This window comes from Thamnophis sirtalis, unplaced genomic scaffold (assembly GCF_051295495.1).
Source record: "Thamnophis sirtalis isolate CommonGarterSnake01/CBP01778 unplaced genomic scaffold, rThaSir2_p1.2 scaffold_4, whole genome shotgun sequence".
NCBI lineage: Eukaryota > Metazoa > Chordata > Lepidosauria > Squamata > Natricidae > Thamnophis > Thamnophis sirtalis.
This window is the reverse complement of record NW_028261384.1, coordinates 31,520,456-31,545,033: the sequence shown is the minus strand read 5'-3', so window position 1 is coordinate 31,545,033 and position 24,578 is coordinate 31,520,456. Positions and strand designations below refer to the sequence as shown.

The window sequence follows — 24,578 nt, the reverse complement described above, 5'->3', positions numbered from 1 at the left end:
CATCTGTTTTTGGTTCAGATGCATATGTAGTGTTGCTTCTTTTATTGTTGTTTTTATTATTTAATGCCAGACATTTCATAACAATTTAATTTGGTTGAAAATAATGATTCAAGAATTCTAGCAGGCAACTTAAAACTTCGAACCAATATGTTTATCTGAACTTTAGGTTAGAAACTAGAGCCTTTTTTTCTAAGCTTTATAATGCCTGGGAAGGAGGCAATTCTCTTTCTGAAATAGATACAGTCTGCAGTTACCAGGTTTATAAAATAGTTGCTTAAATTTTATTAGGCTTAGAACAAATTTCATAATTTTTATCTCAAAATGGAATTGAAGGAAAGCCCTTTTCTAAAAGGCACAAGTGTGTAAAGTTTCCTCAAATGAATACAAAAGTCTAGGCATTATGAGATGGAGGTATGTATATAAAAGTTTCTTACCTGACACACTCTATAAATGCCAAAATCTCCTTTAATCCAAAAGTATGAGAAATGTCCATAGCCTGTTTGGAATAGATATGCAGCAACCAAAACACGGATGTGCATGTACACTGGCAGGAACTATGAACAAAAACATAGATGCATTAAAAAAAATCAAGTAATTCTCACTGATTAAATTCCAATTTAAAAATAATGATATATGAAAACCATTTGATTTTAATTTTGTCTCAGTAAACCTCTATATTACTAGATGTTAAAGCTCCATTCCATATTTATTTTGTCTTTTCAATACATCCCCAACTAACCATTCATTGACTTCATGATGAAAGAGACAGATCTTTTTATATGTATGCATGTAGGAACTAAAGTCAAATAATGGAAGCAACATAGAAGCATTTATAATAAATAGATAGATAAACAAACAAACAAACAAACAAACAAATAAATAAATAACAAAACAGTTTAGATATAAAGACTGGACATTGTTCCAATAACTCCATCAGAAGAACAAAATAGTTACTCTCCTTAAAACCATACACAAAAAGCCATAATTAAAACAGCTCTCCTAAATAGATGACACACCAGTGAGGTGATAAATAATATTACATTTCATTTGCATCAATTAGCATTGTTTGCTAATATTATCTTATAATTATCACTGTTTTCAAATCTCCCCAATAGAAAGTACCTATGGAGGTCCAGCAAATCCGAATCGAGCCAAGCATTTTTTGACAACCTACACCAGAGATTACGTTCGGGCAATTAGGACGGCTAAGAAAACACACATTGCATCTCTGGTTGCGTCTGCTGAGTCGCGCCCAGCCGCCCTGTTTAGGATAACCCGTTCCCTCCTAAATAGGAAGGATACGGGCGATCCGCTGCAGGGCAGGGCTGAGGACTACGTCCAATTTCTCGCAGACAACGTTGCTCGGCTCCGGGCAGACCTGGACTCCAATTCTGCAGTACCAGCCGAGGCACTAGGGGATGATCTGGTAAGCCATCGCTGGATTGAGTTTCAAGCTGTTACCCCTGAGGATGTGGACAAGGCCATGAGAGCTGTAGGTGCCTCCACATGTGTGCTGGACCCGTGCCCCTCCTGGCTGGTTGTAAACAGCAGGGAGGTGACACGAGGCTGGATCCAGGCGGTTGTTACCGCCTCTCTTCGGGAGGGGATCTTTCCCCCCGCTTTAAAGGCGGCGGTGGTGAGACCCCTCCTGAAGAAACCATCCTTGGGATTCCAGGGGAGGGGCTTGCCGCCGACGGTAGCTTAACGAAGCTGCTCTCAGAGTTTTGGTTTGTATATCTATTTAAAATCTTAGATATCTCTTTTTCCAGGCAAGGAAAAAGCAGGGAGGGACCCCAGCTAGTTAGAGTCCTCTTTGAGGTTCACAGTCTTTATTTTTTTTGGCTGTGAATGAAAGAGAGTGATTCAACGGAAAGCTGAGTCATTACTCCGGCCAAAACTTCTCAGCTGTCTTTTTTCAGCTCAAGGCAAGTTACCCCCCCCTCTCAGTACAAGATTTTGTAATTAACTTGTTAAAGATAAATCTGAGCAGCGACCATACCGGTGAACCTTTTTTTTTCTATTTAAAATACCAGCTTCAATTTTACAAAAAACTCCTTTGTTTAATTGTTTTTCAAAATGGCGATTTACAGCCTTCGCAGTCGATATATGATATATTTAACCAACCCTGTTCTCCTGAAGATCTCTCTTTATTAACTGCCAAAGTTTACTGAAAGTATTTTATTTCAAATCAAGGTGCGCAGAGGCTTTGTTTGTTCTCTTTTTTTTTCTTATCATGACTCCCAAATCAAAGCAAATGAAACGTTTTTTAAAAAATGCTTCCCAAGTAATCGCTATAAAGCCACAGTCTTTGTCTTCTACGCCCCCTACTGGAGATTTGTTAACGAAAGAATTTCTTTTTGAAACTCTCAGAGAATTTAAAGAGGAAATGATGCAATTTATTTCGGAATTATGTGACAAACTTGATGCCAAGATTGCTCAAACAAAGGAGGATACCATCGGGGTTATAAATGTGATGACAGATTATATTGCAGGAATGGAGGATAAACTGGAAGTTTTGGAAGAAGCCAACTCTAATCTGACATCTAAAATTGAAAAGTTGCAACAGGAATTTGACAAGGCAGAGAGACAACTTGTTATGACAAACTATAAAAAAACTGCGTTTGCAATAAGACTTAGGGGATTGCGTGAAAATGATCAGGAGAATTTGAAGCTGACCTTTTCTGAGGCTCTCAATTGTTTGGTGGGAAGTCCGGGACTCAACTTTGATTGGCAGATCCAAAAAATTTACCGCCATAATTTGTGGACAGCAAAACAGAAACAGCTCCCGAGAGATGTAGTTATATACTTTGCTACAAAAGAATCCAGAAACGCGATACTACAAGAGCTTTACAATAATAGGCTGCGCATTGATGGACAGGACCTGATTGTCTTTAAAGAAATGCCACCCCAGATGTTAAGAGCCAGGAGAGACTATGTCTTTTTAACTAAAGAACTTAGAAATAAACAGATACAGTACAGATGGGAGGTGCCATTTGGTATTACAGTTACACTTGATGATCAAAAACATCGCCTTAATTCACCTTGCGAAGCTCGAGACTTTTACAATAAGATCTTAAAGGCGGGACTTCTTGAATTACCTGGACTTGTACAAAGACAAGGAGAAGTAGAAGAGAGACAACCAATCACACAGCTACAAGGCGGGAGGTGTTGTTTTTCCCCTCCGGAGGGGCGGAGGAACAGAGAATAAGTACTTAGTTATGCTTCCAAAACATTTGCTTAATTTTAACTCGAATAACTTTGTGACTCTGTCTTGTATAAAATGGTGTAGTGGTATACCGGTGAAGAGACATTAAGGCTGAAAGAAACGATGCTGATCTCCTCGGAAATTATATTGTATGGGACTTAAAAAAAAAAAAAAGATTTGATGGACAACTTTGAATTTTCATATAAACTCTTTATGTTCTCTAGGATGAGGAAGGCGGAGATTGTGATGCTTTTGGATTGTGGTTTGGTCGAATTGAGTTGGGAAGGGAGGCGTAGACGGGAGGGTAGTGAAGGTTTAATTAGAGTTTATTTTGAGCCAGAAAGCAAGTTGATCTTTATAGAAATTTTTATTTGAATATGATGTTTGGAAGGATATACTCAGGGGGTTTGAAGGAAGGTGGAGCAAATATGAGAGGAGTATGGATGATAATAAAATACATATATGGACATGGGTAGAGGCAGGATGAGAGGAGTTGGAACAGAAACCGAGAGGAATATTTGAGGTGTTTAAGTTGCTTTATAAGAGACAAATTAAAAGTTTGGACATTTAGATAAAGAGACAAGGCCCCTAGTTAGAGAATTCCATTTGATTAACCTACTTGGTTTCAACATAGTTTGAAATCCTGGAAGTAATAAATGAAATGAAATTAGGAATGATGTACACTGTTTAAGTGTACATCATAATGATGGGAAGCTGAGCTGAGCTTAATGTAGAGAGTTTATTGATTTTTTCCTGTTTTCCTTTTTTTTGTTCTTTTCCTTATTTTTTTTCCTTTATCTTTTATTTTTTATTTTTTAATCTATTTGGTTTTAATATACTCCAGACTGTGTTTGATAAAGAGTTATGCCGGTTATGGGACCTGGGAAGTCGGAAGGGGATTAGGGAGGGGGGGTTTATGGGGGGGAGGGTGGAAATATAGTTTCAACTTATAGAATAAGAATGCACTCGTATACTGTTGCTCTTTTTTCTTTCTTTTTTCTTTTTATTTCCCCCCCCCTTTTTTTTCATTTTTTTAAATTTTAGTGTAAGATATAAATTGAATAGATTAATGAATAGAGAAATACACCAAAGGGAGAAGTAGAGGGAAAGAAGAGGGAGAAGTAAAGAGGGAGAGAGAGGGGAATGTAAGGAGGGTGAGATGGAGGGAAGGGGAGAAAGGAATGTTTGAGGGGGAAGGGAAGTAGAAGAGGGGAATGTTGGAAGGGAGAAATGAAAGTTGGAGGGGGAGAAGAAAGGTTGTATGGAGGATGGAAGTGCTATGTTGGTTTTCCATGGTGGAAGATGAGTTGTGTTTACTGCTTTTTTTTTTTTGCAAATGCACAGTATATAAGTGATGGTATAAAATGAAAATGAATAAAATATTCAAATACAAGAAACCATCCTTGGATCCAGCTGTTTTAAATAACTATCGTCCAGTCTCCAACCTCCCCTTTGTGGGGAAGGTTGTTGAGAAGGTGGTGGCCTTTCAGCTCAAGTGGTCCTTGGAGGAAGCCAGTTATCTCGATCCGTTCCAGTCTGGCTTCAGACCTGGCTGCAGCACAGAAACCGCTTTGGTCGCGTTGACCGATGATCTCTGGAGAGCCAGGGATGGAGGCCATGCCTCCATCCTGGTGCTCCTTGACCTCTCGGCGGCTTTCGATACCATCGACTATGGTATCCTTTTGCGACGACTGCGGGAGGTGGGGGTGGGAGGCGCTGTTTTACAGTGGTTCTCCTCTTACCTCTCGGACAGGTCGCAGTCGGTGTTAGTTGGGGAGCAGAGATCGACCCCTAGGCCCCTAACGTGTGGGGTGCCCCAGGGTTCGGTCCTGTCCCCCCTTCTTTTCAACATCTACATGAAACCGCTGGGTGAGATCATTCGACGGCACGGGATAAAGTACCATCAATATGCGGATGATACTCAGTTGTATCTGTCCGCCCCGTGCCAACTCAACGAAGCGATGGATGTGATGAGCCAGGGGCTGGATGCTGTTAAAGACTGGATGGGGGTCAACAAGCTTGTGCTCAATCCAGAAAAGACCGAGTGGCTGCTGTGTTTCCCTCCCATGAATTGGCCAAGTACTCCATCTCTCAGGCTGGGGGGTCAAATTATACGCCCCCCAGACAGGGTTTGCAACTTGGGAGTCCTCCTGGACCCACAGCTGACCTTCGAACATCATTTGTCAGCTGTGACCAGGGGGGCATTTGCCCAGGTTCGCCTGGTACACCAGTTGCGTCCCTACCTGAACCGGGAGGCCCTCACAACAGTCACTCGTGCCCTTGTGACCTCTAGGCTGGAATATTGCAATGTGCTCTACATGGGGCTGCCCTTGAAGAGCATTCGGCGACTCCAGCTAGTCCAGAATGCTGCCGCGCGAGCGATTATGGGTGCACCTCGGTTCACCCACGTAACACCTATCCTCCGCGAGCTGCACTGGCTACCTGTTGATCTCCGGGTGCGCTTCAAGGTGTTACTTATCACCTATAAAGCCCTTCATGGTAGTGGGCCTGGGTATTTGAGAGACCGCCTACTGCCAATTACCTCCACTAGACCGATTCGATTGCATCGATTAGGCCTCCTCCGAATCCCATCTTCTAGCCAGTGCAAACTGGCAACTACCCGGAGGAGAGCCTTCTCGGTGGCTGCTCCGTCCCTTTGGAACGAACTCCCCATGGAGATTCGGACCCTCACCACCCTCCAGTCCTTCCATGCCGCTTTAAAGATCTGGCTGTCCCGGCTGGCCTGGGGTTAAGATTGTAGCCCCACTCGAATTGTACGATTGTTGTGTTTTTTTTTAACATGCTGTATTGTCTATTGTTTGTCTTCTCCCCCTCCCTCTTTTGAATTGTGAGCCGCCCTGAGTCCCCTCAGGAAAAAGGGCGGCATACAAATAAAGGCAAAACAAAACAAAACAAACAAACAAGTCAAATCTCACTTCCACAAGTGGTTGTCTCCAATTTGAGAATCATAAAGATAAGATGAAGGAAGCATATTAAGGGTAGCATTAAATATACAAAATATAATTATTCTCAAATTATTCAGTCACTTTCAGTAATTGATATTTTTATTCACATTACCTCCCTTCATACTACAAGAAAATATTAAAACTGAGACAAAGGTATATGTTTGAAAACAATCTTTAACCATCCCAATGAAACAAATGTCTTAAAAGGTTATTTTAAATTGAATACTGTAGTCCAAAAGTCTATTTTCCTGAAAAATAATTATATTTTAAAAAACCACTTACTGTGCTTGCTCCAGAGATATGGTAGATCAAAATGACAAGCTGCATCCATCCTTTCCATTCATCAGTCTGCTCCCTATTTAACACTTTAGTCTGTGCAAAATAAAGAAAAAAGCAGTTACTTTAAAGAACAATTAAAGAAACCATACTACTACCATATATAGTAAATGCATCTGAATTTATCATGCTAATAATTACAAAAGCAATTAACCATAAGTATGCATGCCAAAGTATTTGACAGGGACTGCAAGACAAAGGACTGCACAGAACACTATGAATAAGCTGCAAGGCCATCAAACTTTTTTGTTTTCAGCTTAACAAACTTCATATACTTCTTGCAAGTTAGCTTTCTAAACACAGCAGAAAGTGATTTCTGACACAATACTATATGAAGTACTTTTAGGGGAAGAATGGTCACAGGCATTTTAGGAAATACCTTGCTTAAGGCTGACTAAATGTTGTCCACTGAAACAACAGTGTCAATAATTTTGGGTAAAAAGAATAAAAATAGTATTAAATAACAAAGTATATTTATACAATTGTTCAAAAAGTGCAATTTTATTTTTAGCGGTTTTACAACATAATCACTTTAGTTTATTATGCTGATTCAAGTCCCTGAATACAATGAGACTGGCTTCAAAGAAAACATATAGGACTAAGCTCTCAATTTTTATTTCCTATTTTATTGACGATTATAATATCTAAAAGCAGAAATAATGAAACAATACAAAGATCACTACTGTTTGCCATTACTGTTCATTTTGTTTAATCTAAGTTCTTAATTTTAGCACAAAAGAAAAAAAATACCTCTTTAGTATTTTCTGTGTAAAATACTCCTAACACCAAGATATAAATTATTGGTATAAAAAAAGATGAATGAGTATAAAACTTGTTTTCTTTCATAAATAGGTTTGCTCTATCACACAGGTAGAAGTAGCCCATAATTAAGCCAAGTTTGCACAAGGACTGGAAAAGTGTCTCTAGAGTAGAAACTGTTGGAGAATTAGTGGCAGGTTTTTTCTCTTCTCCACTCTCCATATCAGTGCAGAGTTTATTTTTCTGGTTATTGTTATGACGAATGAGAACAAGAATCAAATATCCAATTACAGATGAAGCCAAAAAGCAAAAAGCTAGTTTTTGTATCAAAGTCACAGGAGGCTGAGGTTGGCAGCATGAGCCATCAATAGGTTTCACAATCTTGTTGCAGTGGTTGTTCATTAGAATCATTGCGCTCTATTGAAAAACAAAAATTGAAAACATAATTTTATTAGTGGATTTTGTTTACCTTTAATTTTAAAGTGCATTTTATTAAATCAAATATAATAACATTTGCATAAAATTTATTTTGAAAAAGTTAAATTTTTCAGCAGTGAAAATAATAATACAATATGGCATAACAAAATACTTAACTCTTCATCTAATCGCAAATTGGATAGTGGAAATGTATGATAAAATCTTTTGATTACATTACATCATGGAACAATTGGCATATCTCAATGCTTTTTAAAACTGAAACACATGGTCAACCAAGATAAAAGGCTGAGAAGTCCTAAACATTATAGGAATTTTCTGGATTTTTACAATCCACAGAACCATAAAATACAGAGTAATTTCTTTCTTACATTACAGGTGTGCTTTTAAAGTTAACACCCTGCAATTTTTATAGCGTTAATTAAATGAATTAATGACAAAACTGAATTTGAATCAGTTTTTTCAGGTCAATTTACTTGTTATATACGAGAGAATATAAGCAATGATCAGAATTAACTGGAAATGATTTATGCAGGGAAAGAAAAATCATTAAATTAAGTATGTTAAAGAATTTAATTCAAATTTCTATAACATTATATCATGAAATGTATAGGGTATTAATTAAATGTTGCCTTTGCAAAAGATTTCCACTGTATATAATAGAAAATGATTTTGAGACAGTTTTTCAATACCTATTAAAATAGTAATCAAGTTCATTCAATTAGTCATTATTATAAGATCTAAAAGTATTTTTTGTCATTATCATTTCCAATGGCTGTGTTTCAGAGAGATTACTCACTGTTTCTCTGCTTGATTCAGGAAGATGTAAGCCGTCTGATGACTGAATTATAGTTTCTTCTGCTATTAGTCTAGTTGCACTAAAAACCTTTACTTTAGCTTTTGAATTTTTTGAGCTGCTGTTCAGAATACTGACCGCTGCTTCATTGTAAGCATCTATTTTCTCATTAGTGATCATTTTCCTGCTTTCACTCAACATATCTTCATAAACTGGATCTGAATTGAAATGAATATCTGAGTTACCACTTTATAAACCAAAGCACCAAATAAATAAATATTTCGTTCCAAGAGATTAGAAAATCACTAGCTTACACCCTTTTAGCAAATAAGGGAAAATTTGATTGCCACCAAATTTCATTGAAACAAACTGCCATTTAATCACAGCTCAAATAATTAGTGTTTGGTGCCAATTAATATTAAAACATTTCTTCACATAAAGCAAAAAAAAATCTTACTGAATTCCATCCCTATAATTAGAAAATTGCTGGAAAAAAAGACTATTATCCATGCTTCAAATTATCTTTGTTCCCAGTATATAGGAATACATTCAAGAATAATTCTGACGCCTTCCCCAATTAGAATAATATAATGCCACAATAGGATTTATAAAATACATAAAGCTTGCTGCTTAATCCAACTACCCAAAATAAACCATACTTGAAAGGTGGCTGTATATGTAACCTCGGCTTAATGTTTTTCCAACTAAATGAAGTCTTACTTCTACATATAATTGATTTCTGCCACTGAACAGTCCACTTTTGGGAAGACATTCTTAACTTTCTTTAAATGAAGACCTTTATTCTGATATTTATTCTGGGATTCCACATAGCAAAGAGGTCTAACAAAAACCTTATTTTTTATCTGACATATAATTTTTTTTCTCAGGTGATCAGGAAAATTGTAGGCTATTATTTAAATCTGCATTTTGGGAAATTTTCTAATCTCTAATTCAATTTAGATCAAATCATCTGTTCCAAAGGAGGTTAATATTTGTTTAGTATTTGCTCAGATATCATGTTAAGAGTTATTTCCAGTACAAAATGTGATTTCGCAGAAATTTAATAATGTAGCAGTAGTGATCCACAATATGGAGCAAACTTCAGCAGCCGTTCCTAGAAAAAAACCTGGCATTCTGAAAAAAAGAAAATTACAAGTATTTTGGATAATTCAACTAATTATTTAGCTTGTCCCAAGTCACAATAACAATACACCAATGTGCAACACGATCTAAATTTTACCTTGCAAGACCCAATAGACATCACTACTCCTTGCCAGCTTTTCCAGAAGGGGTGCAATTGAAGTGATATTAATCCTGTATTGTGTGAGTGCTTCATTGCTGCCATTATGAATTTTTATAGACCACTGAAAAGGATATTAAAGGAAAATGAATTAAAACTGTTGCTATTTCAGAAATCTTATAAGCAACAGATTGATATATTTTATAACAAATAAATCAAAATAATAAAATACATACATAGAATATTATATAGAATATTGCAAACTCTGAAACTAACAGCTTTCAGACATTTCTAAAAATAAGACATTTTTAAAATATTAATACTAATTCTGGTAATTCTGATCAGATTTATAATACTGTGATACAATATTCAAATCCACTCTTCTTATATTTTATTCTTTAATAGAATAGAATAGAAAATATTCATTTAATTAGCACTCCTTTAGCAACTATTCAAGTTACCATAGTACTGAACTAGGAGATATATGATCAATTCTTGAAGTTGCAGCCATTGCATTGTACCTTATTATCAATGGTAATATGAACACCATTTGTGATCTTCACTACTGGCAAATGGTGAAGAGAGCAGGAAGTTGTAAATTGTGGTCACATGCCATTGCATTTAATAACTGTGATTCACTTAATGATTGCGACCAAAATTGTCATTAGTCAGTGCAATCACCTGATTTTTCACTTTATGACCACATTGCTTAACAACGGAGTTGCCAGTTCCAGTTAGTGCTTGACTTACAATTATTTTACGAACTTTCAGAATTACAGCAGGCTGATATGGCCTGAAAGGCATTTTTACTCATATAAAATATTGTGCTACATGGTTCCAGGGCTCTCTGGTAGTTATGTAACTATACTTTGTTGACTATCCTATCCTATCCTTGTTGACTGGCAACAATCTTGCTTTTATGATCAGTTGCAGCATCCTATGGTCATGTCTGTGAATTCCAAACTTTTTTTCAGTTTACAGAAAAAAAGCACTCATATGTTTAATGATCACGTGATTTACTTAATGACTGCAGTGATTTACTTAACAACTGCTGGAAAAAATGTTGGAAAAATGGGACTGACAGTGTGCAATGACTTATGACCAGATTTCCAGTTCCAATTGTGGGCATAAATTGAGGACTATCTATATAGCCATCAACTGAGAACTGAAATGAGTTTGCATATATATATTAGCAGTCTATAAAAGGATAGTAAAAAATATATATATTCTGATGCCAGCTGTCAGTCAAGAATTAACAATACCCTATTAGCTGTAGAAACAGTAGCAGCAAGAAAAAGAAGCTCAGGTTGGCAACTTATGCAATGTAAGAAAGATTAGTGTACTATTGATAATGATAGGTCAGCCAATAACCTAATTCTCTGGGTAACTTGAAATAACAGAGTGAAAAAAAGAAAAAAACAATATCAGTTTACTGTATATGGAATTTGGAATAGCTGAAATCAGAGACTGTCATAATTTTATTTGGTTATTGCAATGACTAATATCCAAATAACTTACCGTAGCAGCTCCTACTACAAGTATATGAGGCTTGGATGAAGAACCCTATGACATAATAAAAATTAAGTTAATCCCAACACAAATCATTATCATTGATTGATTTCTTAATTAGAAAGATCGTTTGTAAAACACATTTATGATCATAATGTCAGCTCTGGTACCCTTTGGAACCTGACACATAATATTTACTAAAATTACTCTCAAGACTACAAATTCTAGAAACCATTCATTTGTTGAAATTATCATAATAATTATAATAAACATAAAAATAACCTATACAACTCACTTCAATCCAAGCCTTGATACTTTGCTTCATAGAACCATTGACCTCTGGATACCACAAGAAATCCTGAAGAGAAAAGGACATACTTGTGTAAGCGTAAAAATCTTGAAACCTCTTATGTATTGAATTTTGCCATGGATCTAAGGAAGGACCAATCAATGGTTTAAAATAGAAATATTTTCTTTCAAATATAAAATGCCTGAGCTACACTGTAACCAATCTACAAAATTTGAACAATTCCTAGTAGTTACAATGTCTACATCTATAATTGATTTAAACTATTAAAATATTATTATTTTTATTCTATTGATTATTGCCTATTTTTCTGTGGCATTCAGTTGCCCCAAACTTTCAAAGCATTTTCTTCCACAATTGTCTTGCTACCAAAGAGAATGGAAGTTAAAAGTTGCTTGTTGAAAAGTTGGCTGAATACTCCTTCCATTGCTGGACATGTATATATAATTTTTAACTACTATTTCCAGCAATAGACCAACTTTTTCTCTTTATTAGAGTTAGAAAACAGCAATACTTACCACTTTAAGTGAAGATGATTTGTCTTCAAAAGGAATGTTTTCATGCTGTCAAAATAAAAAATGCACAGTGTAATATTTTCCATAAACTTGTAGATTATACAAACATTTACATGCTGTTTACAAACACCATGTAAATTAGTAGCAGAGAATCCTGCTGCCTTCCTAATTATACTGTAGCAGCCCAGTCAGTATATCAATATTGAAGTATTCTGGAGATTATTACTCAGCAACATCTGAAAGCTTACAGGCTCCATAGCCAACATTAATTTGATTTTTATGGGTATTATCATTTTTTAATCTTCAATCCAGTGGTGGGTTGCAGGCAGTACGCCCTTGTACGAGCATACCGGTGCCTGTCGGGAGCACTGGGTACCGTTCCGGTATGGTGCTCTGGAGGGCCCAGCCGCCCACCTGAGTGCCTTATCTGTATTTGAGCTCTTCGGCGCTTCCATGCACGGAGCCTGTGCTCCACTCTGCTGAGCAGCTGGAGCATTGCGGAAGTTCGTGGAGGCGTCGCAAGAGGTATGTCTACATGCGCGCGTTTATGTGATGCACGCCGGGCCCTGTTGCAATCATACCAGTTGCAATGGGATCCAGAACCCACCACTGCTTCAATCAGAATATGGTAAGAGGAATATACAAATATATTACATATAAATATGTAAATCAGCAATAAAACTATGGTGCAACCTAGAGTTTTTTAAAATCTTCTTTCTCACTTCATAATCTTGATTAAAATCATTCATTCCCTTCTGAAACTACTATTTATATCAGGAAATAAATTGCTTTTTCTACCAATGGGTTTCTAAGCCAATAGAAATAGCATTTGAAGGATTTCTTAAAAACATTATTCTCCCACGTTTTCAAAAACTGTTCCCACAGCTTTTTTTTTTAAAGTAAACATCAACTGTGTAATCTGGCACTTGCTTAATAAATGTCTAGCTACTGAAGGTGCTTTACAAATATTTCAAGAAAGTACACCAAAGCTTTAATATAATCCTCAATAGCATATTCATGGACAATTTGTTCCATGGATATAGATGTTGCAGTAGTACTGCAGCTAAATCTTAATCAGAACACTTTGAACTCCTAGATTCATCTATTTTTTTCCTTCTAAGACAGACCACAAAAAAGGCAAGGAACATGGAGTATGATATTTTTTTTCTACCAGTCATCTATTTTTAATCTATTAAGCTAGCAAGTACTTATTTCTTTTTCTAATGCTACCATAGTTATCAACTCTGGTTTTAAAAAATCACATTTGTAGTCCAACAAGGAACACCTAGTTTTCAGGTAATTCCAAGTTATAATTAATTATTTAAATAATGCCAAAACCCTGTTAAAGCTAGGAACTATAAAGGAAGGAGAAATGAAACAAATGTGTATGAAGCATGTGTGCATTTTAACAAATTGTTATACTTAAGACAAGGAAATAACTTTTCCAAAGAGATGTTGCAACATTTAAACTCTTAGAATTTATAGCTTTCTGTACAATTTCATCACCTAGGAATATTTCAACCCCAACAATTGGTACATAACACAAATTATGTCAGACATATTTATGTGATTGGAAGAAGGACTCATAAAGCCTTTTTCTCCAAAAATCTTAATGACGTCTTGCCCACTATTTCTCCATTGTAGTGTGTTTCTCCAAAAATAAGCACTAGTCTGATTTTTAAGATTATGCCTAATATAAGCCCTACACCAAAATAAGCCCTACTGAAGGGAGGGGCTAAATGTGGCCAGTACAAGAGGCAGCAAGTGTCTGGAGAGATAGTGGGATGGAGTGGGCGGGCATGACAGATGTCTATATCGCCTAAAAAGATTAGATCCAAGGGCATAAAATAAAACACTGCAAAAAAAAAAAAAAGTAACTAAAGGGAGGAAGTTCTACCTCGCTTCTGGGTCTACAGATTCAGAAGCCCACATAAATTGAATGCCCATGTTGAAACGGTACCCGGATGATGAAGCTAGAGGAAAACACTTATTCCCCTGCCCGTCCTCTGGGCAGGAAACAGCCAACATCCATCCTCCCAAATACTTAGCATGGCAGCTGCTTTCCTTCGTGGCCCAGATCTATGACCTCCGAAGTAACCCCCCTGCCACTGTCTTGTCAGGGCCCCTTTCCAGTGGTCCTGGAAGAGCCACACTACCTTGCCCACTGTCAATTTGCATTCCGTCCCATCCCTGTCTTTCATGGCTTTGGTGGCAAGAGCTCTGTAGCAGCCCTGCAGCAGGACAGACGAGGGAGGGGGAGATTGCCCTTTCCTCCTTTGCAACCCCAAATCTCATATCCCCTGACCACTGTGCCCCTGGCCTGGAGGGCCTCCATGGAGCTCTTGCCTGCAAAAGCCACAGAGGGAAGGGGAGGAGTAGAGCCTAAAGGCAACAGCGATGTGGCATGGTTCCACAAGTGGCCACTGGGGAAAGGGGCCCTGGCAGGAGCAGCCCAGCAGGGCGGCTGAGAGCAGTGTGGTCAGGAGGGCAAAGAGTCCTGGCATGACCTGCAGCAGCAGATGCAGCAGGCCCAGTCAGAGGCATGGGAGAGGAAAGTGATCCTGATGCACCATATGCTTTCTGCCTTGTCCTAGCAGCAGTCTGAGCAAGACCTGAGCTCCAGTGTCCCAAAAGCAGCAGAGCCAGCAGGCAGGGCGGTGGAGGCTGGGGCACCCTAAGAGTTTGCCCTGTTGCAGCTGCAGACAGGCAGATGGTGGGACAGAAAGTGTCCACCACTGGTAGCAGCGCTCGCACACTCATTGGCCTCTGCACTCGCTGCCCTCTGTACGTGAAAAAATAAGATATTCCCAGAAAATAAGCTCTAGTGCTTATTTTGGAGCTGAAGATAAGATTTTTGGAAAAAACATAGTATTAACAACAGGGAAACAATATCAAGCTGACGATAACAGTGTCAAAGACTGAAAAGAAATAACTACCCAATACAACTATACTTTTAATTACTCATCTGATCCTAGAGCAAAGCAGGAGATATATTGAAAACTATCTCCTCCAGTTAATGTCAATTAACCAGGGAGGGGCATAATACAAACCTGGGTGCAAACCACAGAAAAAAATATTCAAGGATTGCATACAGTTCTAAATATAAATGTTTGCATAAGAATTGCATAAATTCTAATATAAATGCTTATTTTATAAAATATATGACAAAAAATGGACAAGAGTTAACATTACCTTTTAAGAATGTTTCTGTAGCAATAGAACTTAGGCTTATATACTGATTTACAGTGCTTTTCAGTCCTCTCTAAGTGGTTTACAGAGTCAGCATACTGCCCCAACAATTTGGCTCCTCATTTTACCTACCTTGAAGGTTGGAAGGCTAAGTTAACCTTGATACTGGTGAGGTTGAACTGTCAATTTTTTAAGCAGCTGGCAATCAGCAGAAGTAGCCTGCAGTACTATACTCTAATCACTGTGCCATCACGGCTCATATATAACTTCCCTTTTCTTTTTATCCTGATTTTTAAAATACTTGCAAGTTTTATTAACTTTTTTATTATGTTTCTTGTGACATGAACATATGCTACTGAATTAGGGATATCTGCATAGAGGTAAATGAATAGAACAGTGATAATGGTTCTGTAAATATTTATGGTTCCATAGCTATAAAAATAGTGAGGACAAAAATATTGAAAGTTATACCTTGTTTCCTTCCTCCTTAATTTGAGGATTTATGAGTTTTACAAATGAGTAGAATAGCTGACGAATCCTAGAATCGCCTATAAATGCAATATATTTGTTTTTGAGGCATGATTTTGCTTCACTGTAAAAACAAACATCAATATTAATTGGTTTGAAGTTAAGAACAAAAATGAAGTTTGCAAACATTTAATAGAAGAATATATTGGTGGGCAAATCCTATTTATTCAGCGAGGCTTATAAAATGAAATATACCAAAATATTTGAAAAATCCAAACTATATTCACAATTGCCATCTTGGTGTCCAAGAAGTCTTGTTAACAGTAATAACATCAATAGCAACAATAACCATACAAAATCAAGATAAAAAAACCTTAGCAGACAACAGTCTCACACACCTCTAAAAAACTGATAGTAATATCCAACATCAAAATATTGTTATCAAATAGTATTTTTAATTTAACAGAAGATGTAAAATATTAAGCCCATGACAAGCAAACTAATCACAGCAAATATTCTACATAAATATGTTTGGTTTTACATTAAATGTAAATTAAATTTAGTTTGTGTCTCGCCTTAAATACGTTTACAACAATATTTTACCTCTGTTTATATCTATGCATCATACAGCTATAAGGTTGCCATGTTTTGTCCCCAAGGAATCTTCCAGTAGAGAGAAGATATTCACAAGTATCGTTACCTAAAGAGAAAAAAGGAAATATGGTAATAACAACAACAATAAGAAGAACAAGAACAACAACTTGGAAGTGGTTAAGATCAGGAGCACTGAAAAAAGAAACAGTAGGCTTTATTTTGGCAGCTCAAGAACAAGCCTTAGTCACAAACTACATGAAGGCGAAAATTCAACATGCTACCATCAACAGCAAAGGTCGCCCCTGTAATCAGAAAGACGAGACAGTCAACCAGTGGATCAGTGGGTGCAGCAAAATTTCACAAACTGACTACCTAAAACCCCATGACCGCGTTGTTAAGATCATTCACTGGAAATTGTGCCAAAAGTTTGAATTTGATTACAGCAAAAACCACTGGGACCATCAGGTTGAGAAGGTTTTAGAGAATGAGAAAGTCAAGATCTTGTGGGACTTCAGAATTCAGACTGACAGGTACTTGGCCCACAACACACCTGAATAACAATAATTTTAAAAAGTATGGTTCATTGACATTGCAATACCCGGAGATGCACCAGTTGAAGATAAACAGCAAGAAAAAAAATACAAAGAACTTGCAAATTGAAGTTGAGTGACTGTGGAAAAAGAAATTGTGTGTTGTCCCGATTGTAACTGGAGCCCTTGGAGCAATACCCAAAGGGCTATCTCGCTATTTGGAAATTTTAAATTTATCAGACTTGAACATTCTGATTGTACAAAAAACCATCCTACTTGGCACTTTGATGTGGCAGAAGGTAAGGAAAGAGAGGATGCTGAGAAATTGGGGGACAGGCAGATTGGTGAGCCACACTGGAAGCTGCTGAAGGGAAGAAGGGGAACATGCATCAGTGTTATCCTGCTTATCTCGTACACATTATTTCATTGAAAACTTTCAATTTCTTGATGGCTGAGAACTTCCCTCCAAGGTTTCTTACACAGGCTTCTCTAACTAGGCATACTGAAATTATTTTGTTATATAAATTTAGGACCCAAATTATCCCTAAATTGCTTTTTTCAAAATATCTGGCTTTGATTTTCTTTATTCCTTTCTCCTGAAACCTTGTTCCATGTGGTGTTTTTCAGATTGTGAGCATCCAAGGATCAAAATAAGTTGTCTTTATTTGTTTTATACATCAGGTTTTTTTACTTAAAGAATGGATTAAAATGCACCAAATAAATATACTAATCTAAAACATTTAGAAAGTATTTTAAAATTACAAGTTAAAAATAAGAAATTAGATGTGGAACTTTGAAATCAGATTAGTTCATCAGAAGAAATCTGTGACTAAGTTTCCACATCCGGAAAGAAAGTACAAGTCAATAATCTGGATTTGTAGCAGCAGCTGTAAATGTTCAAACTCAGTATGTATTCATTAACCATCCGATTGTGAATCTTGATGAAATAAAGGCTCAAACACTGTTACAAGGGCTCAGGAATATGTGTGGGTTAGGGATGCATTAACATGATGGCAACCGAATGTAATTGTTTTCAGCTGCTGAAGAATGAAAATATGTATTTATCTCCTTTCATCAATTTCTGTCAATTACCTTTCCAAGCAATTTCTGCCAAGCACCTAATGCCCTTTAATTTTTGACTCACTGTTATTAGCTTTTCTCTGTACAAAAAAAACAATGGCGTTCTTACAAATGATAGGCAGAAGGACAAGCTCTGAATATATTAAATAAGTTGTCCAAACCTTTTCCAATTATACAATTAACATATGGAGTTTGATTGCCAACATTCACCAAGTATTTCTGATTTTATTTTATTGGATGCCAAAACTGATATTTGAATTTCTTTTTAACATATAACTATTATCATTCAAATCTTAGAAACAATTCTTCCAACATTCCCTTACTTCTAGCCTTTCTCTTAGTTTCAGACATAAACTATAACTATAAGGGAAGCAATTGCTAAGCAAAATATATCCTGTAACTCACCCACTTAATGATGGCAGTAGCAGTGATGATTGAGATATCAAATAACTTCAGTTTGCAATCTCCTGCTGCCTTTCTCATTTACTCTGCTTGACAGAAGCTGACTGGGAAGGTTGCAAATTGTGGCCGTATAACACTGCAACCTTCTAAATGCACAAAGGTTGCCAGTGACTGAATCCCAGTCATGTGTCCACAAGGAGGATGCAACTATTGTAAGCAGGAGGAGTGCTTATAAGCCATTTTATTCAGCAGTATCGTAATTTTGAATGGTTGCTAAACAAATGGTTGTTAAGCAAGGATTACCTTTTGGTCCTGTCACTTGATGCTGAACAGGAAAGCACATTAACTTTTTCTAGAATTTTTAAACTCTCATAAGTACAGGTGTTTCATACAGTTTTATTTCAACAGTTTCTTATCCTCACAATGTAGCAAATCCTGCAGCCATTTGTCACTATGCATAAAATGAAGTAATTCCTATTATAATGATTCAGAATGCACAGAGAAACAAAGACACTCTTGCTCCTTTACATTCCATTTCCTCAAATAGCATTTGGCTATATGGTTTAAATATTACAAGTAGTCCTTGATTTACAACAATTCACTCAGTGATCTTCAAAGTTACAACAGCACTCAAAAAAGTGACATGACTATTTTTCACACTTATGAACAGCATCCCCATGGGCATGTGATCAAAATTCGAACAACAACAACAACAAAAGGCGAACAACAACCAGATAATTCAAGTACGGAGAGTTTACCTTGGGAAAGTTCAACGGAGTTTATGGCAAAGCAATGCCTTCTCACAGTGCAAACAGTGGTTTCAATATTCGAACAATTACTTGCCATCCAACATGATGTAGAGACATTGAAAAAGACAGCTTTTTTTCTTAAGTACAATATCGGGCCCCAGGCACCCACACACTAAAGTTCTTGCAGCAGATTTGATTAACTCCCATATGCAGGATAAGGAAGACCAAAAAGAGCAAAGAGCCAGAGAAACAGTTAAAGAGTCGGATAAAAACTGGCAGTCCTCTCAGAAAAACAATCCCTCCCCAGACAAGGCAATGAGAGGGAAAGGTATTAATAAAGAAGAAAGCATCTCTCCCCCAATTACAACAATCACATCGCTCACTACAAACCCAATGGATTGCTTTAAAATTTTAATTATGGAAATCGGAATTCCAGAAGTGCAATACTAATTTCCATAATTCAGCTTCTTCACTGTCGCAGGGGTCTGATTGATCTCCATGCTGTGGAGTGGCTCTCTGAAGCCCCAAATTGGAAGTGGATTGTCCTGTCTTTCAAACAGCCCACCATACCACAGATGCTATTCAAGATAAAGACACATTTAGCTTCCTTTCAAATCTTTCCCATCAGTCTCTTTGGTGAGGAAAGGATTACTCTATCAATTGTTAACATGGAGCTCCCAAGGTGGCTGCCTCCTCCTCATTTTCAACCTTGGAAAAGGGAAAGACAGTGGGAGTCAACCAGCCGTGTCTGGTGAAGTGATACTTAACAGCACAGAAGCTGGTCTCATTAATGCTTTTGGCGCTCTCCCAAAGAAAGAACAAGACAATATATTATTCAAATTAGAAAGTTTAAAGAAATCCTTACTGGTCACAGCAGACACAGCAGAGCTGCTTATACCTGTAGATCTGGTTTTCCCAATAATTGAGCCTCTCACTTCTCCCCCAGAGGACAAGGGATTGCATGAATACAAGATCATGGAAAATAGAAGCCAAGACCCAAAGGGGACATTAGAGGTCCCAGTAGAGATGGAGATACTTTCATCCCAGTGTGAATATCGCATGACACCTTCAGCACCAAACCAAGAAACTGAGAGATGACCCATGTCAGAGCCACCATCTTAAAGAATGAAATATGACCTAATAACGCCTTGTCCTACACCCAGAGAAGAGGCATCGGAATGGCAAGTTCTATTAGCTGGTGCTAAAATCTCTTACCCTGAACAAGTTCTTCAAGAGTCTACACAGGACTTAGATGGGACCTCCCTACTTTCAAAGAAGACCAATTATGTGTGTGATGACACCTCAATCCATGGCAACAACCAGACAACTTCCCTTTGTATAAATCAAATTTCCTGAAAGACTTTCCCTTATAATCTGGAATATAGAGGGTTGGTCTGTTCCATCAAAAGACCAAATCTTTTTTTACTATCTATCACAATTTGAAATCCTCTTCTTAGAGGAAACCTGGGCCTCCACAGAAATTCAGTTAGATGGTTATTGGGTTAATTCAATCCCTGCTGTCCCGAGCAAGGTGAGGGGAGGGGGGGGGGAGAGCTAAAGGAGGTATTGTGATATTAGTTAATACATCCTTGCAATTTAAATGTGTATCATTGCCACCTTTCCAGCCACTGTTACTACATTACTCTTATTTAAACAGGTAGATATTTTGCTTTTTAATATCTATATTCCTCCACTTAATAAGAATAATGTGATCAACAAGATTTGGAACAGCATAGAATATTTTATTCTTGGCTGCTCAGACAAATACCCCAAAGCAGCAATAATTATAGGGTGGGGGGGGGGACTTAAACGGTAGAATGGGACCAAATGATCAATCATTATTTAATCAATTTAAGATCCACTATGATAAAAATGTAACAGGAGAATCCCTGCATTCCAGACAATTTAAAGACCCTAAAGCAAATCGGGCAGGTTTGTGTGTAAGACAAATGACTGTACATTTGGATCTTTGTATCCTTAATGGGTCCACGTGGGGTGACTATCCAGCAGAATATACTTATTGGAGAACAGGAAGAAAATCCACAGTTGATTACTGGGTAATATCATATGACCTCCTGAAGTTCTTACAGAGATGGAGGTAGACTCCCGACTGGAAAGCCATCATAATGCAATACTCCTTACCCTCACATTACACCAGAAATGTCTAAGGGCAAGCACAACCTACCTACCCAGGTTAGAGAGTCAAAATACCCAGGTAAAAATTAAATGGAATGAGAAAGATGCTAAGGAAGTTACCAAATGGATGTTAGCTCCAGAAACCATAGAGCTACATACATCTCTACTAGGGAATATGTTCGGAGGATCTTACTTAGAGGGGTTTGAAACTTTAATTTTAAATGTGAATTCAGTTCTCATTAACAGAACACTAGCTCACTCCAAAAGGCCGGTTTCAAAGAATAAAAAATAGTTTGATACAGATTGCGTGCAACTAAAAAGGTTATATAATATAGAGTACAAGAAAAGTAAAAATGCCTCCTTTGAGGATCACACTCACGGCTTAAAGCAGCTGAAAACACAATATAAGAACTTTCTAAAAGAAAAGAAAAGAAAAGTACAGCTCTGAAGGAGTTTTGGCATAGACTAATTACGGCAGTCAGAACAAAAAACACATCCCTTTTTTGGTACATCACCAGAGGATTGGAGAAACCTCCCCTACCCCCAATTAATCAGGTTCTGATTCATACCTGGGAAGAATATTTTAGGGAGCTTTATACAGATCCTGACTATGTAAACAATGAGAGCCAAACTAGTTTTGACCAAACTCCTTACTGGCCCCCTGTTACACTAGAAGAGAGATTCCTGGTTGATCAGAGTCCTAAAAGCTAATAAGGCATAATGTCCTGCCAGAAATAATAAAAATAATGATAATGTCCTGCCAGAAATAATAAAAAAGAACACCAGTGGTTGGCTCCACTTTTAGCATCTCTGTTTACATTTATAGATAAAACAGGCCATATGCCAAGAGATTGGGGAGTAGCAATTATCATACCTATTTATAAAAAAAGATAATAGAAATGACCCAGGCAATTATAGACCCATTAGTTTTCTGAGCGTTATTAGTAAATTGTATGCCAAGCACCTAACTATAAAGTTCAGGATTGGCTAATTTCAGGGGGAATAATCAAAGATGAACAAACTGGTTTTAGAGAGGGAAAATCTACGGTGGATCATATCTTGATATTCCACTATTTAGTACAAAAATACACATATTAAAAAAAATCCTCCCTTTTTGTGTCCTTCCTTGATTTTAAGCAGGCCTTTGATTCAATATCCAGGATCACCCTCTGAGAGAAATTAAAATTCACCACTATTGATAAATGCCTCCTCTTCCTCATACAAAAATTGTATGCCAATTCCACTTTGAAAGTGAGGTGCAATCTCCCAAGGGAGTTTAACCGGCCCAGTAAGGGTACAAAAAGGGGTAGAGCAGGGTTGCATCCTGTCCCCCTCCCTCTTTAACTTCTATATTAATCCCCTGATTGATCTCCTACAGAACCCTGATTTCCATCTCCCTAACCTAGCACAACGCAAAGTTCCAATTCTCTTATATGCTACTGCTATTATTTCACAAACCCCTGTAGGACTGAAGAGAGAAATTAGGGCAACACTCGGCTATGGAGGCAAAACAAGCTGGTCCTTAACTTTGATAAATCAAAAAATTTAGTTTTTGCTAAAAGACCTAGCCAATACCCTGAAAAATAGAAGGACATAGTTTGGAACAGGTTAGAACATTTAGATACCTTGGGGTGGTTTTCCACTCGCAAGGGACATGGAAGGCACACCTGGATCACACATTGCAAGCAGCCAATAGGTCCTCAATCACAATTAAACATTTATTTTACACATGCAGAGGTCAGTTAGTACCTGCTGCCTTAAAACTTTTTGAGGCCAAAACATTGGCACAAATTCTGTATGGGGCATAAACAGGAATCCTTGCAAAGAAAGACTTGCTAGAAACCATACATACAAATTCCTGAGAACCATCTTAGCTGCACCTAAAGGAACTCCAAATGCCCAGTTAAGAATTGAGACAGGCATGCCTCAAATTCAGGTAAGAGCCTGGAAGATGATGATCATTCATTGGCTTAAAATGCATTTCTTTCCAGAGGGACTGTTGCACTAGTGTTGATTGACAACTTCCCCTCTCCCTGGAAATAGGCAATTGATCACAAGCTGGGCTCTTATGGGCTCTCACCGGTATTCTTAATGTCCCTAGGCTTTGATCAAGCAAAGCAAGTAGTAATCAACAGAATGAAGAACATGGAGTTGGACTATAGCTGAATCAGATGCTGCCTCCCTGGTCATTACACTGGTCCTGCTAGTTTCCTTGCCCTTATTTTGTCATCATAGTTACCAGTTGTTTAAAATGGCAGGCTAAATAGTTGTATTTACCATACCAATTTGCACTGGAGCTAGAAAACAAAGCACCATGAAGGTGATTCAAACCTCTATTCTTCAAAATATATCATTGCACGCTTATCTTTCAGAATCTACTTTGCTTGTCAAGCCACTTCCTGCAAGGCTGTCAAAATGCATAATTAATACCGTCACTCCCATTTCCTACCATTGTTTATAATGAGCAGAGCTAATTAGACCTACCCCCCCAGGGCAAGGAATTTCTTTAGATAACTCCGAATCCGTTGCACCTCCTGCATGGGTAACAAATGAGGAAGTGCTTGGCTTAACTAGGGGTTGCTGCTTTATCTGAACAGGTGAAAAGGCACCTGTCTATGAGGGAAAGGAACCAAGCAGAGAAATATGACCGCGTCTCCGTCCCAACGTAATGGAAAAGAGGCCAGAGGGAGCAGGATGCTCTCTGGGGCAGATGCTAGCCGACTCCTCAGTTACCTGGCAGGTCCTTCTATGTTACCTGGGAGGAGAAAACCCTCGCGACCAAGCCGGCTGACGATCTCAAAAGGCCCCGCTCCCAAATGACCATCCCTTGGATCCGTGGAAGCCTGTGACACGCTCTTCCCTACGGAGACGAAGCGGCAGTACGGGGACCTTTCGCGGTGATATCCCTCTCCTTAGCCAGTCCCACCTGCGGACATGATCTCCCCCCACCGTTTTTTTTTTTACTCACCTTGATACCGACGGGAGACGGCGTAGCAGGCAGTGAGCAGGACAACAGCGGCCAGCGCCAGGGCTTTTGCGCTCTTCACGCTGAAGTAGTGGTTGATTTCCCGCTTGCCCAAGCTGTAGGCCAGGGCCGCCATCTTGGCTCCTCCATGACAACAGTGCGCGAAGAAGCGGGTCGGGCGGGCGCACACGGGCAGCGCTTCGGCTCCCAGGAGGGAAGGAGAAGAGCAGTTGTTAATGCTGCTGCTGCTGCTGCTGCCGTCGGCGGAAAGGCGAGATCAACGGCCTGCCGCTGAAAGGGCGTCACTACCGCCCGTTTGGGTCGCTCCTGCTCAGCATCCCACCGCCTCTTTCGGCGGCGCAGGCCCCTCCCCTGTTTTCCCCTCCTACTCGTCGCC

At 38.2% G+C, this 24,578-nt stretch overlaps 1 protein-coding gene across 3 annotated transcripts in view; it reads right to left on the bottom strand.

Annotated features, from left to right (window-relative positions):
• CASD1 (CAS1 domain sialic acid O acetyltransferase 1) overlaps positions 1-24,548 on the bottom strand; it is a 35,859-nt gene extending 11,311 nt beyond the window's left edge. Inside the window, exons 1-11 of one of the 3 annotated variants that reach the window (XM_014057485.2) lie at positions 24,185-24,548; positions 16,329-16,425; positions 15,729-15,849; positions 12,072-12,116; positions 11,542-11,604; positions 11,256-11,300; positions 9,738-9,861; positions 8,501-8,715; positions 7,258-7,683; positions 6,454-6,543; positions 435-554 (exon numbers count right to left, since the gene is read on the bottom strand). In XM_014057485.2, the coding sequence (XP_013912960.1) occupies positions 435-554; positions 6,454-6,543; positions 7,258-7,683; positions 8,501-8,715; positions 9,738-9,861; positions 11,256-11,300; positions 11,542-11,604; positions 12,072-12,116; positions 15,729-15,849; positions 16,329-16,425; positions 24,185-24,317 (1,479 nt within the window). In that variant the 5' untranslated portion in view covers positions 24,318-24,548. Of the gene's footprint in view, positions 1-434; positions 555-6,453; positions 6,544-7,257; positions 7,684-8,500; positions 8,716-9,737; positions 9,862-11,255; positions 11,301-11,541; positions 11,605-12,071; positions 12,117-15,728; positions 15,850-16,328; positions 16,428-24,184 lie in introns of those variants that run through there. The other 2 variants (XM_014057487.2, XM_014057488.2) reach the window with 2 other exon arrangements.
• Between the last annotated feature and the right edge of the window lie 30 nt (positions 24,549-24,578).